The sequence below is a fragment of the Dromiciops gliroides genome, chromosome 3 (genome assembly GCF_019393635.1).
Source record: "Dromiciops gliroides isolate mDroGli1 chromosome 3, mDroGli1.pri, whole genome shotgun sequence".
In the NCBI taxonomy this organism is placed as follows: Eukaryota; Metazoa; Chordata; class Mammalia; order Microbiotheria; family Microbiotheriidae; genus Dromiciops; species Dromiciops gliroides.
Genome location: NC_057863.1, coordinates 593,937,906 through 593,952,317, shown reverse-complemented (window position 1 = coordinate 593,952,317; position 14,412 = coordinate 593,937,906). Strand labels below are relative to the sequence as shown.

The 14,412-nt window shown below is 43.7% G+C and overlaps 1 protein-coding gene across 19 annotated transcripts in view; it reads right to left on the bottom strand.

Annotated features, from left to right (window-relative positions):
* Positions 1–512: 512 nt before the first annotated feature.
* LOC122751408 (microtubule-actin cross-linking factor 1-like) overlaps positions 513–14,412 on the bottom strand; it is a 287,171-nt gene continuing 273,271 nt past the window's right edge. For 13 of the 19 annotated variants that reach the window (XM_043998438.1, XM_043998442.1, XM_043998441.1 and 10 more), the window contains 6 exons: positions 13,391–13,508; positions 12,682–12,750; positions 6,267–6,478; positions 5,839–5,949; positions 3,538–3,661; positions 513–1,986 (listed from right to left, as the gene is read on the bottom strand). In XM_043998438.1, coding sequence (XP_043854373.1) covers positions 1,730–1,986; positions 3,538–3,661; positions 5,839–5,949; positions 6,267–6,478; positions 12,682–12,750; positions 13,391–13,508 — 891 coding nt within the window. In that variant the 3' untranslated portion in view covers positions 513–1,729. The remainder of the gene's footprint in view (positions 1,987–3,537; positions 3,662–5,838; positions 5,950–6,266; positions 6,479–12,681; positions 12,751–13,390; positions 13,509–14,412) is intronic. The other 6 variants (XM_043998446.1, XM_043998447.1, XM_043998448.1 and 3 more) reach the window with 3 other exon arrangements.

Genomic DNA, 14,412 nt, shown 5'->3' with positions numbered 1-14,412 from the left:
TCCTGAGTGTTCTCCTTCCACAGATGTATATTACTATGGCTCCACCATGGACTTGGGGATTCCTCCCCATTCTTCCCTCCCCCATGTCAATTTATACCTTGGAGGGCAAACTTCTAGTGATGAAATCGGACTCCTGGAGACTTGGGTTAGTACTTTGGACAAGAGAGATGTGGTCCACTGACCCTTGAAATAGGTCACAGTTGCAAGTTGTCCAGGTTGTTGGGTCCCTGCTTTAGGGAACCTAAGGGCCACCTCCGCACTGTGATGACGCATCTGAGGTGGTGACACTGTCCTTGTAGGAAGGAAAATACACGGGGAAGAAAGTTGTCTTCCAGATAGTCGACCTAACACAAACATTCCAATCTTTGCTCCAAGCAATGAATCTAAATACATGTGATCCTAACTTTCAGCTAAAATGTAATACAGAAAAGTAGGGTTTGGAATGAAACAAGAAAATAAACCACCCCAAAAGATCATGACTGCGAGCAATTTTAATACAAAAATGTGTGTTGTTTTTAGACAGTTTATTGGTACAGCTTTTGTTTCTGCCTCAATTAGGACCAAGTGAGAGAATCACACAGCACCATGACTGGTCAGAGCTGCAAAGCAGCAAGGAACCCACACTAGAGCCTTGGACAGTCCCTCTTCATCCTCCTTATGGTCACTTGGGCAGTTGATATTATCATTAGAAAACAAAATAAAACAAAGAAAGCAAAGACACAAGTGAAACAGGACTTGATAGGGAGGGTGCTGGTGAGATCCCCTTAGAGGACAAATGGATTAAGTTGTCAGCTTTCCAGATAGGCTCTGGGGAAGCTGAATGACCATTTAAATAAATAGCAAAAAGGGGGGAAAAAAGGAGTTGAATAATTCTGGAAGTCAAACTTTGAGATCAGGCTGTCTGAGAGGCCAAGGACCATGGCTCTCCACCCAAACAGGACCCAAACAGGATGTTCCCAAGCAAGCTGTTGTCTTCCACTACCAAGCAGGGCTCTCCCACAACACTGCCTGCTTTTTTTGGCAGTCTCAAGATGAGCCCTGATCATTAACAATGTTCATGTGACTTTGAAACACTCAGTGACTGAGACGGTAGTTTAAAGACAGCACTTTAATGAACTTTTACTATAACATGTGCAAATCTTATTAATTCAAATGAACTCCCCCCTTTTCTTCGGCTAAAATCACAAAGTTAAAAACGATGGAAAAAAACAGCTGGAGGTGCCCTCCCTTCTCGTGCTTCTTGCTGCTTGAGGTGTCTGTGATTTACAAAAAAAAAAAAGAGTCCCTTCCACGCCGTAGGATTCTCTTTTTTTAAATATAATTTATCTTGCTGAGATAGCAAGTCAAGTTTATAAAGAAGATGCATTTAGGAATAATCCTAAAAGATAAAGCAGGTTTATAACCCTGCACCGCGCAGAAATCCTATTTATAGGTTTGTTCCCCCCTTCTTTTAATACATGTTCACATCTTGACCTTTTTTACTTTTGTTTCTCAAATCTTTCAGTTTCTGGCCCCCCCATTCAGTATTGGGGTTTCCCAGAAGGCAAAGTTTATCTACATAAATATTCACATGAAAATAGTAACTTACAAAAAGGAAAAAAAATAAGGCAGCTTCATAACACAATTATTCTTTTACACTTTTAACAATATAACTTCTCCCATTCAGAATAAATATACACCCAGCATATGGAGCAGGCTTAGAACTGGACGCAGGCTTACAGGGGAGCTGTTATCGCTTTGGGCCTGGAGTCCTGGGGGAAGCTGTGGTGGTTTTCTTGGACATGGTGGGGATTTTGGAAGGCTTTGTTAACCCTCGCCGGGCACTGCCTTGGCCCCCTGCTGTGCTGCTCTCTGATGTGTCTGAACAAGCCGACTGGGTCTCCAGGAGGTCAAAGTCAGAGGCATCACTTCCCCGGCGACTACTTGCTCGACTCCCTGTCCGGCTTCCAGCACGACTTGTAGGCCGACTGGTTGTCTTTTTTGGATCTGAAATTTAAGAATGAAAACAATCAACATTTATCAAGTACCTACTATGTGCCAAAAAGGGGCAAAAGTCAGGTTCTGCACTTAATGGGCTTATATGCTAATGGGGGAGATGACACGTAAGCAATGTATACAAATAACATATATGGGATAAACAAGAAATAAGGAAAGCACTAGCACCAGGAGGGTTGGGAAAGACTTCCTGTAGAGGGTAGGGTTTTAGCTGGCACTTGAAAGAAAGCCAGGAGAGTGACATGCTAAGATCTGGGCTTTAGGTGTGTGGTTTTGGTTTTTTTTTTTGGCCAGGCAATGAGGGTTAAGTGATTTGCCCAGGGTCACATAGCTAGTAAGTGTCAAGTGTCTGAGCCTGGATTTGAACCCAGGTCCTCCTGAATTCAGGGCTGGTGCTTTATCCACTGCACCACCTAGCTGCCCCCAGACCTGGGATTTATGAGATGACTGCAGAATCATGGACTTGGGGTTAGAAGGGACATAAAACTCCAACACTCTCATTTTTATCAATGAGACTGAGGTTGAGAGTGGAGAAGTGACTTGGCCAAGACCACACAAGTACCAAGGGTCTGAGGCCGGATCTCCCTGACTGCTGCATCTGTGATAGCCATGTGTACTCCTTCCTCACAACACAACAGTGCATCTTAGCATTCTCCTTTCACCCTAGCGGGCTCACTGGCCACTGATGGGAAGGACACAAAAGGGGATGTGCTTGGGGCCAGGATTCCTTGTTATCTCATGTGCACATCTTTCAGGGCACTGATTTGTGTCCCCGTGGATGGTACCCAGCGAAAACCTGAGCACACAGAAGTATTTACTTGTAAAAGGTGTCTTAGTTTAGGGAGGTAGAAACTGCTTTCTTTCTACCAGTCTATTGTCCTCCCCAAAGGCCAGCAACATTGAAGAGGAAAGGCTGGGTTCTCACAAGGAGGCAACTAGCCTGGCAGAGCAGGGTTTCTTAACTCTGGAATTCTCTGGCCACCTGGTGTACCTATGGACTGCCACCCTCACACCCCATCAGAATTATGCTTTCCAATGCATAAAATGAAATAAATTTTGACGGAAACCAATTATATTGAAATACAGTTATCAAAATATTAAACAAGTTCACAGATCCCAGGTTAAGAGCCTTCTGCACTAGAGGGTCGTCCACCAGGGGATCAATTTTTTTTTTTTTTGGCCACCAAGACTCATTAAGACCATCTACCAAGGCATGGCAGCGGCTGGAGGGTACACACACGAAGATGAAATTGTGACAAGTTTAAGTATCATCCTCATCGTCCCTTCTGTTATGTAGTAGGAAGAAGACTACAGCTGGTTAAGAGGGCTCCGGATATAAGAGGCTTCATGGGTTTCTTCTTGGGTATCAAAAGTCTGTTTCTCTTCAAAGCCACTGAATCACTTCCAATAGGGCAGGAATATCCAGACAAGACAATGTTCACGAGGAAAAGACGTAGCTCTCAAATCTTTTCCCACTCTTGAACGTGGGCCTCTTATGAGAAGCAGTGGCATGGATGCCTTTTTAGAGTTAAACCAACTTACCAGCCCTATTGGTTTTGGCACTAGCGGAGACTGGAGAAGAACTGGTACTGGCATCCCCAGTAAGAGAGGTTCGGCTAGAATGAAAAGCCGGACGCTTCAACTTGCTGCCTGTGGATGGCATCACCTTTGGGAGAAAAGGATATTATTACTGAGTTTACTGAGAGTGATTTGATTTAAAGAAGCCATAGGATTTTAATACAGCACTGTCCTGAAAACCAAATTAAAAGGCAAGGAAAACATTCTTTTGTTTTTGCTTCAAAAAATATGCATTTTGATAGTTTAGCAAATCAGAACTTTCTGATTTGTAATTTTAAAATATTATCTATCACTTTTATAGTTTCCATAAACATCCATGAGCAAGAGGTAGAAAGTTTTCTAAGATTTTCAAGGCCATATTAAAGAATATTGTGGTTTAACTGAGAGGAAAAGGGGTCATGGAGGGAAGGGGAAATGGGAAGGAGAATTTTCTTAAACCTCCTAAGTCAAACTTCTTTGATGAAAACCAGAAAGGTAATTTTTAGTCCAAAATGCCATAAAATGATTAGATTAGACTTGATCAAAGAAAGCAGGGGAGTAGAAACTCCAGTAGACCAGGGGTCTGGCTTTATTGCTAAGTGTCTGCTGCTCCACTCCCATGAGTCTCATTTCTTTATCTGCAAAATGGGGATAATATTTACTCCTGTCCTGTCTCCCTCATCTCTCCCAAGGAGAAGATGGACACGACTGGGCTTTGAAAGGAAGAAATTGCCAAATTTTCAAAAATTCCAGACTTAGTTTTGGGGAAGGGTGGCTATACATTTTGATCCCACATTAAAATGCCACTCTTCCTATAACATACTCTACTTTTTCTTCAAAATAAACTATTTAAATGTTTTCCAAGCCTTTTAAGATGTTCATTTGATCAGAAGAGAAAAATAACCCAGCATGACTTTTCTGCTCATGTACTTCTGGGTTATAGAGTTTTCCAACAAACCAAGACAAAGTTGAATAAAGCAGGTTATGCATTGAGCCCTTTGAGCAAAGGTCCTTGAGTCTAAGTGGAGAGAGAAGCCCCAGTTTCAGAAGCTACCCTTTTTGTTGGCATCATTTCTAAGTCATATTGTCTTAGGATGATAGCGGCTCGATGTGTTTTTAAACAGCAATTCAATTTTAGCAAAGTGAGCTGGTTACAGGGTGACTCAATTATAGAATATCTAGTAATAGCTAAGTCTTGATAAAATAAAACTTCAGCCACAAGATTAGTTTTCACCTATAGGTTTAGAATTTACACATTATTTTTTGAGTTTTAAGATTTCTCAGATTCTCGTGAAACTGGAGCCCTAAAGAAGGCAGGCAGCAGGATAAGCAGATCAACTCCCAGGATTCAGTGGCAGCAAGTGATAAAAGATAAGAGTTTGTGCTTTGGTTTAAACTGGGCAGAATTCCCAGATCAACCCCAAAGCCCACTGAATGCCCAGGCCCAGGGTTCCAAGACATTTTCACTGAAGCTCCTGACACAGGAACCTGATACTGCCTGAGCAGGATCACAAATAGGCACATTTTGTGAAGAGCAGAATTTTGAAATGAGAACCCATGAATCAGGCAAGGAATTTTACTTCTCAAGTGCTGCCATTCCCAAACTGTTGCAGTGTTTTAGTAATAGTAAATGAACAGGCTGAAACCTTGGTTTGTAAATTCAGGTCAAAATAAAGTTATGAAGAATCAAAGTCTAGGTCCCAAAGGTCCATAATAAAGTTCAATCTGGAGCCCAAAGCAATTCGTTTCCACTGGCCTTGCTGGGATGCCCCAATGCTACTGGCCTTGGGGCCAGTGAAATGCATGCCATGGGTGCCCACCCAGGGTGACATTAACTACTACATCATTAAAAGCAAGTTAAAAATCAAGTTGTACATGCGCGATTGCTGAATTTCAGGCATTAATAACTCGGCTCTTGATCAGATGAAACTTTTTTTCATGAATAAACTTCATAAAAGTGTTATCACATAAAAGTGAATCCCAACTAAATGAAGGGATCAGAAACCATAACTTTTTTTTCTGGCCATATTTTTTAGTGTTATTGTAAAAGCTGTTACTGACATGGCTTTTGGCCATAAAATCAGATCACATGAATCACATTTCTTTAAGTCCGAGTTAGAAACTCCTGAAAAACACTTCCCTGTGTGAAGTAGCCATGAGAGCAGGTGCTAGGAGAGGACAGGAGAGGAGAGGAGAGGAGAGGAGGGCGCTGGCCGGTCAGGGAGAGAAGCCACTGGCCGCCTCCCCTTGGCACATTGGTCGTCGGCCAGAGACGCCATACTCTACCTCAAAACCTGGGAGCTGGAGGTCAGGAGGACCGCTGTCCCTGAGGGGGGTGCCAGCTTTACTGTTTACCAACCAGGGTTTGTCATAACAGCGAGAGGACTGATGTGGAGTCTGTGGAATGGAAATCCAAAGGGGGGTGGAATGGCCGGATATGGAACAGAAAGGGGCCAAAATGGGACAGAGAAGCAAACAGTGGGTCCTGAGCTTTACAGAAATGGAGACAAAACCAACAGGGGTCAGTCAGTCTGGTGGGAGGGGAGGCACAGCTCTGCCCCACAGATGCCCCACATGGTCAGGAGGCAGAGAAGGCTCTGGGGGCTGGAAGTGCTTGGTGAGGCGGCTTCCAGACTGCAACCAGCACATGGAGAAGGTGCTTGGCAGCCCCAGGGCAGAAGGGAGGGCAGCCCACCATCAATCCCAGAACCTACCTTGGCCCCACTGGCAGGGGTTGCTGGAGAAGATGGCATCGAGGCGCAGCTGTGATTACTCTGGCTGGCACTTGAGCTAGACCGGGTAGGCGAGGCTGCCCGGGAAGATGGCTTGGATCTTCGACCACGGGATCGGAAAGGTGTCATTCCCTGGGATACACCCTCAGGTAAGATGAATTTCTCTCTAAGTTCTATATTAGTTCTTCCTCGTGCTAGAAAAGGGGACAAGAACACACACACACACACACACACACACACACACACACACACACACACAGAGTTAATATGGACAAACATTTTTGTGATTTCCCACAATGATGCTCAACCCCAACAATGCCAATTAAGTCTCAGGCATCGTTGATGCATGCAATATCATCAGAGGAAAGTCCCACCCTTCCTTTAATGAAACTTTTCTTATCAGCATTCTCATCCATTTGATCACAGCAGGCATTTTTGTTATTGAGTTTCCTTGGAGTACTCCATACACAAACTCTTCCTTAACTGGCTTTAAAAAGTCCAGTGGAAATGTATTGAGTACTATTATCCAGATGGGATGACAAAATGCTGGCATGTCATGGGCCCCAGGGAAAGCACACTGCACACGAGTACAGGTAAAAACACAAGCACAGCCTTCCACGATCTGGATGTCAAACTAAATGTTCCCTTCTCTTTCTCATAGCACAGGTCTCATCTACTCAAAGCTTTTGAGTCATGACATTAAAATAGAGAAAGGCAGACTTAATAGCCTTCATCTGTGGTGTCAAACTCAAATAGAAACAGATCCCTGTGTACCACACTGATTTAGAAAACCACAAATTAACATTATCTCTGTTGTACTATATTGTTGTTGTGTTAAATCAACATGTCCCAATCCGGTTCTGGCCTCCCTCAGGAGACCTGATACCTCCAGTTTTCACAGCTCTGATTCAGGGCTTAGAGAGCAGGATTTTTTTTTTTTTTTTAAAGATGAGGGATTTCAGACAGTGGGATCATCAGACAGTCACTTAGTTAAAAAACTACCAAGTATATCCATGTGGAGAAAGGGAAGCCATGCACAAAACCTGCTTGTTGGGAAATATGTGAAAGCCAAATACTTAAAAGGGTGTGTGTGGGGGGGTCCTGCGGGGGAGAGGCATGATAAAGAGCACCGGGCAGAGGAGTCTCGGATAGAAGCTGCCTCCATCCTACTGCTGTCAACAAGACCAGGACTCCAACTTAGATTCAAAAGATAATTTGGATTTAGCTGAAGCAAATCTTAAAAAAGGAAAAGTGTGGCTGGTTTTTAAGGGGAAGGAGCCCCCTGGACCTTCCCTTCATTATTTGCTTCTCCCTAAAAAGCTTGCCCATCACAAGTTCCAGAAGGGCACTGTGGGATGGAAGAAAGAATTCGGGGATGTGGAGTCCGGAGAGAGCTGGGTCCAGACGCTGCCTCAGACTCATGCTGGCCCTGTGGCCGTGGGCAAGTCACAGAAACCTTTCAGTCTCAGTTTCCACCACTAGAGATGATTCTCTTTGTATTATGGACCCCACAGGGTTGCTGCAAGGATCCATGGGATGCTGGAAGAGCCCTGGCTTTGGAATGACGTGATCTCAGGTCAAATGGGGAAGTTTTCTCACTGCCAAGAACTCTGGGGCTGTCTTGGCTGATCTCTGAGGTCTCTTTCAGCTCAGATGTTCTAAGAAACACACTCATTAGATACAAACTGATGTTTCTTTGCTTCTTTCTTGCCTATATACTTTTCATTTTCTACAATCTTTCTCTAGGATAATGCCATTCATTCTTCATGCCACTTTTCTGCCAAGACTCTCAAGCTTGGACTCACAGCACTTCAACGTGCCATTCATTTTAGTATTTGCCCCTGTGCTGCCATTTAACTATTATGACTGTGTGTTCTTAAATGGACTATGACCTTGCTCTCTTCTCTCTCTCTCTGTAAGTGTCTGAGGCTGGATTTGAACTCAGGTCCCCGACTTCAGGAGTGGTGCTCTATTCATTGCACCACCTAGCTGCCCTACAATCTCTGCAACTATAGTTTGCATCTCTCCATTGGGAGAAGTGGAAAAGACAGATGGACATGAGGAGTCAAAAGATCTGGGTTCAAATCTTGGCTCTGCCACTTACTATGTAAGGTGACAGTGACTTAACCCCTGTGGGCCTCAGTTCATTTGTAGAAAGAGGAGGCTGGATTAGATGATCTCCAAGGGCCTGTTCAAATTTAAATTTGGAATTTCCCCCTTTTTTTTGTTACAGGGCTGGACCTCCCAAAATCTATTGACTTAGTGAGCTCAGCTAAGGACTCAGACATCCTCTGGCTGCTGCAGCTCTACAAGGCCCTAAAGGTTTAACATTTAGTCAGACCTGAATTTCCAATAGGTCAATCTCTATCATATTGCAACCACAAAACGACTTAAAAACAATCAAAAGGGAAATGGAATTAGAGCCAAGAGCAGAGAAAATTTAAATCAGGAAGGGGGAGGGAGAGGAGGATGTTACACTCTGCTATGAAATGCAATAGGATGATAGAGGGCCCATAATGGGACCTCTACCTTTAGATATGGTAAGACCTCAACAGTGGACTTATGGGACAGTTTTACAGGGCCCTGTGTAGCTATGAATACAAACAAGAATGAGAAGAGCAATCAAAAAGGCGATCGGGCCAGCAGGGAAGATGCTGGGAAAGCAGTCAGAGAGGGAATTCTGAGGCTTCCTCTATCTTTGCCGTTAACAGGATTCCTCCAGGAGGGTGGTATTGTCTGGTCAAAGGGGCCTCCCTCAGTTTCCTTGGTCTTCAAGGCTGGCACAGAGCCCCGTGTGATGCTTCATTCATGCCTGCCCTGGGGTCTGGAGTGTTTCTAGTGTGCTAACCTTTTAGTCATGGGCTGGGAAAATCTAGTCCCTTGTGTTCACAAGGTGCACCAGGCACATTATGAAGAACACACCACCATGTAAAATAGCCCCTCTTCTCACTGTTGTGATGAGACTGAGCTGGCCCTGGGCCTGAGATCATGTTGCTCTGGCCAGAGCTGCTGCAGCCTGGAGAATAACCACCCCTTCTTTCTTGGTGGGATGCTATGGCCCTTCAAGGAGACTTACAGTTGAAGGGTGAGAATGGAGACGGAACAATGTCTTACATAACCCATAATCAGGGTGACAAGTCTAAAGACTAGGGTGTGCTCAGGGAAAACAGTGACCTCTGTCACGGAGGCCCCAGTAGCCTAGTCATGTAGCCCAGTCAGGCTGGTCCTCAGTGCATGGGCAGTATTTTATGCACTAAAACGAGCCAGGGGCTGCAGAACTGGAAAGCACCTTGGAGGCTATCTAGCCCACTGTCAGACAGGCAGTGGACGAACATACACAGTGGGATCTGAGACCCTGTTCCTCTGTTCCAGATGAGCTCTTTCCACTGTACTCCACATAAGATGGGGAGGCACGTCAGGTGTGCACTGACAAGAAAGTTCTCACACTCTCGAGTTCAGGGATTCATTAAAGTGCACAGAGAGAATTATAGCAATGAATTCAGCAATGGATCTTTCAAAAATAAAGTGTTAACATATTTGCAACTACCAATTGTGTGTTTCAACCCTGAATTCAAGTAGAAGACACGATGATCAGGGAAGGGAAGAGAGTGTTAGCAAAAACTATGGTGTCTGAAAATTACTGCTGGTCCATCTGGAATCCTTAATGTGAATTCTTGGAAACCCAGATACTTTTGGGCTGTACAGAAGAGAAAAGAAATATTATAGCTGCTGAATTTGAATAATGGTTCCACATTTCCATCCACTTTCTCTGGAGTAGTAGTAATTGGTTGAGGAAAAATCATAGAAAGATAGAACCTTAGACCTAGAAGGGACCTCAAAAGACACCTAATATTAGTCAGTCAACAGTCAATAAGCATTTATTAAGTGCTTACTATGTGCCCAGGACCCCTACCTAAAATAGAAATCCTTTCTACAACATATAATGTATACATATGTGTATACACACATGTATATAGGTGCATGCTCACATATGCATATACATACGTACACAGACAAACACATAGACATCATCCCTGGCACTGTCTTGCCAAAGAAACACTATATGATCTCAGCCCCAAACTTAAGTCTTTTGTCTCAGACCCAGTAAGCAGTTGACATTCCCATGGCTACGCCATGATGCCCATGCCAGGAGGCTGTCTCACTTGGAAGCTGTGCTGGCAAGGGTACCTGGTCTGATGAATTACTTAGGAGCTTTTTACTACACCCTACCCTAGTCCACAGTCACTGGTCCTTTGGATGTCCTTTCCTATCCCATATATCACTGATAAAAAGGTTGTAAAGCTGCTGGAAAGGTCCCATGGGAAACAACACAATCTGTAACATTTCATTCATTCTTTTGCTCCAGTGAGGCCAAAGTCTATCCTCATCTCAAAAGACAGGCACAGACTAGGAATATTCAGCAGAGAGAAGGTAAAGAGGGTGGTGAAATGATAAGATCCCACCATTAGCATGCAACACAAAGTGTTATCCATTACTCTGTCTTGATGGGGAGTGAGCTGAAATCTAATAGGCCTTGGAAAGGTTTTTTGGTAATGCAGCACATGGATGTCAGACCATCCTAAAAATCTCCAGGTTTCCCAAACTCTTGGTAAGATTCAGGCTTGGTCCCAGATCTGCTGACCTTTTTGTTTATGAGATCCTTGAGATGTTTAGGGAACCTGTTTAAGGTTCAAGATGGGCAGTATCTGGCCTTGATTATTAATTGTCTCCCTAAACCGGCTCATTGAACTACCTTTAGAGTTTCTGCCAATCACGCCATGATTTACTGACTCAAAATCTTCGTGTTAATTGTGAGTTTTCCTTCTTCTTTACCTCTCACAGCCAATCAGTTATCAAGGGTTAAATATTCTGCCCCTGCGATATTGCTTCCACCCAGCCTCTCCTCTCTATCTCTGCTGTAGTGTACCCATAGTGTAAGCCCTCATTTCTGCCTGATTGGATGATTAAAATAGCCTCCAAATGGCCTTCTCCACCCTTTCTTCTCCCTCCAATTCATTCTTCGGTAGCAATGCTAGATTAATTTCCTTCTTTCAATGATCTGGTCGTGCTGTTTCAATAAAAAATGTCTATTGTGTACAGTTAAAACTGCTTCACTCAGCATTCAAGATGCCCCCAAAATCTGATGCTGCCATACCTTTCTAGCCTTATCTCACACTGTTTTCCACACTAGTCAAACCAATTACTGTGTCCACTGAACAGGCCCTGACTTGACCTGCTTCCACTTTTGCTCATTCTGTTCCATATCCCTAGAACATCTCCCTCCCTTAATGACTAGCTAATTTCCCAACTTATCTTTTAAAGTTCAACTCAAACACTGCCCCCCTTATCACTAATAACCTCCTCTTCCTTCATCTGTCACAAGGGACTGCTTTGTTCACACTTTTCTGATGCTCTTATCATGTATTACTGTGTAATAAATTTGCCTTTTTTTCTTATCCCCCTTCTGAACTGTGAATTTCATGAGGGCAGGGACAGTGCCTCTCTCTCAGCTCTGAACAGTGTTCTACTGAAAAGAGATGTCCCTATTTTGATCTGGGATTGCCATAGAGGAAGCCAGCAGAGTGATCTCCTCATGGACAGTGCTCCTGCAGGAAGAGCTCACATTCACTTCTTGAGCATGCAGATATTCAACCGAGGTAACCCAAATGCCACAGACAGTAACTTTTGGGCTATTCCATTACAGACATATAGATATATATATATATATATATATATATATATATATATATATATATATATATATAGAGAGAGAGAGAGAGAGAGAGAGAGAGAGAGAGAGAGATGATGATGATGATGGAAAGATAAGCTTTAGTCAGTGGAATCATTTGGAAAGGAAGGAGTGAGGTTATACTTAGGCAAATGCAAGAAATTCAATACTGTGCCTGACTTTGCCTAAAGGACAGTTCAAGAAGCACTTGTTCCAGGAAAAAAACAAACTCAACATTGTTTGACCACAGGTATTACTGGTCCAGGATGCCAAGTGAAAACAAGAGAAAGCAAGCCATCTTGGATACATTCCAAAGCTCTCTCACCTCCTCCTCCTTCATCCTTTCTAAATATTCCCAATAGTATTCTATCCCATCACATGGGAAACACTAATCCTTAGTTCTATTATCAATCAAAAAAGGCATCAATGTTAATTTTTAACTTAGTAAGTGGAGCCACTGTGAAGGGAGATATTTTGGCCTCTAAGCTCCCCAGCATCCTCATTCTCCCTGGAGGATGAATCCCAATGGCCCTGCCTTAACTGTGACACTGAGTGTGCTGACAGCCAGAAGAGGCAAGAAAGCTGCCACCGTGCCACGCCGTGCATGCACAAAGGCAGCTGAAGGAGCAAAGCGTGGTGGATGAGTGACGACGAAACCGAAAGGCCAACCTATGGGAGACTGACTGGCCATCGAAGAGCTGGAGTCTGAACGCTTTATCTTACTTCCAGGGTGGTGCACTGGAATAAAAGACACACACGTACAAAGAAATCTCTGCAGACAGAGCTGGTCAAGAAGAGTCTTATATGCCCACATGCAGCTCTGTCCCTCCACCCCCCGGCACCATCACAGCAGCTACCAAGGAGAGAACCTACAGTGTGAGAAGCCTCTGGGCACCTGGGCCTACTGCTGCAAATGCTTATTCTCCACCTCAGGAAAACAGGCTCATCCACCCAACAGGAGCAGGAGCTCTTTGACCCACAGAAATACCAGAGTCCCACACTCGCCAAGCTTCAAGCAGACAGGAAGGTCATCAGGCCAGCAGAAAGAAATTACAGGGAAAGAGATTTTAAACACTAGGAAAAAACCTAAGTGGCTTCATCAGGCTCTCCCTAAGCATGTGTTAATTAGATAGCCTAAAATGAAATTTCCTGAATGGGAAATTCACTATCATTATTAACATGCCACAACTATTCTTTGAAAGCCTATCTCTTGCCCTTTTCTCCAGAATCACAAGTGATCACAGTGGGTAACCTGGAAAAGCTTAAAAACAAAAGAAACAAAACAAGAAAACAAACAAAAACGTGTCACAAGCAGAAAAGACCTCTGGTGTGCATGTCTGTCTAACTTACACAACCCCTTCCTAGGGTCTTTCATTACCTCGACAGGGATCATTTTTCACTAAAAATTCATCCAGAGCCATCCATCCTCCACCAACTCGGACCATGACAGTGCTGCGCAGAATACGGACCAGCCGCAGTTGCTGGGAATCTCCAAACTGTGGAAGTAACACAGAATTAATTAAATAAATGAGGAAAAAACTGAGCAACTCTTCCTTTTCCAAGTAGACTGTATCCAGGCCAGGGTCTAAAAGAGTAGTTTGGATTTAAAACTTCAAAGATGCAGCCTTATATTTCTTAAGTTTTCCAAAAAGAGATTTAAAAAAAAATCCAACCCAGAAAATTCAGTAATGTCCCAATTTCCTCTTTGTAAACTTTTCTTCCCCTAATGAATGGTGTTCTTGGGCCATTTATATTAAAGTTAAATTGTGATACAGAAAGGAATGAACTGGCAGAACTATCTCCAGTTTGATTTCTTTAAAGATTTGAACAAAACATTCTTAGACAACAGGCATTTTCCCCCATTTCCTTTTTTTTTTTTTTTTGGTGAGGCAATGGGGGTTAAGTGACTTGCCCAGGGTCACACAGCTAGTAAGTGTCAGAGGCCGGATTTGAACTCAGGTCCTCCTGAATCCAGGGCCAGTGCTCTATCCACTTGGGCAAGTCACTTAACCCCCATTGCCCCCCCCCCCCATATAGGATAGAAGTTGTGAAATGCATGATAGCTGCTGGCTCCCGGATACAGTGCACTGCACAGAGAAACACAGAAGAGTTTGGGATGGCACTTTAGGGAACCATGCCTTAGCAAGCGCCTTCATCCCTGAGCTTCCTTGGGGTCCAGAACCTCAGGGACTCCCTGAGGTGATGCCACCAGCAAGAAAGCTACACCACCAGAACCAATCACCAGAGTAAGATGTTTATAGCAAAGTTCAATTGCAGAAATCTAAGCCTTTTAATCAGCAATTCTTATTTCAAGGAACATGTTCTTTAGTCATCTGGGAACTCTGAAGTTTCACACTATTACAAAGAGTGACTTTAGTAGAAAAAGATTGAGTATTCCTT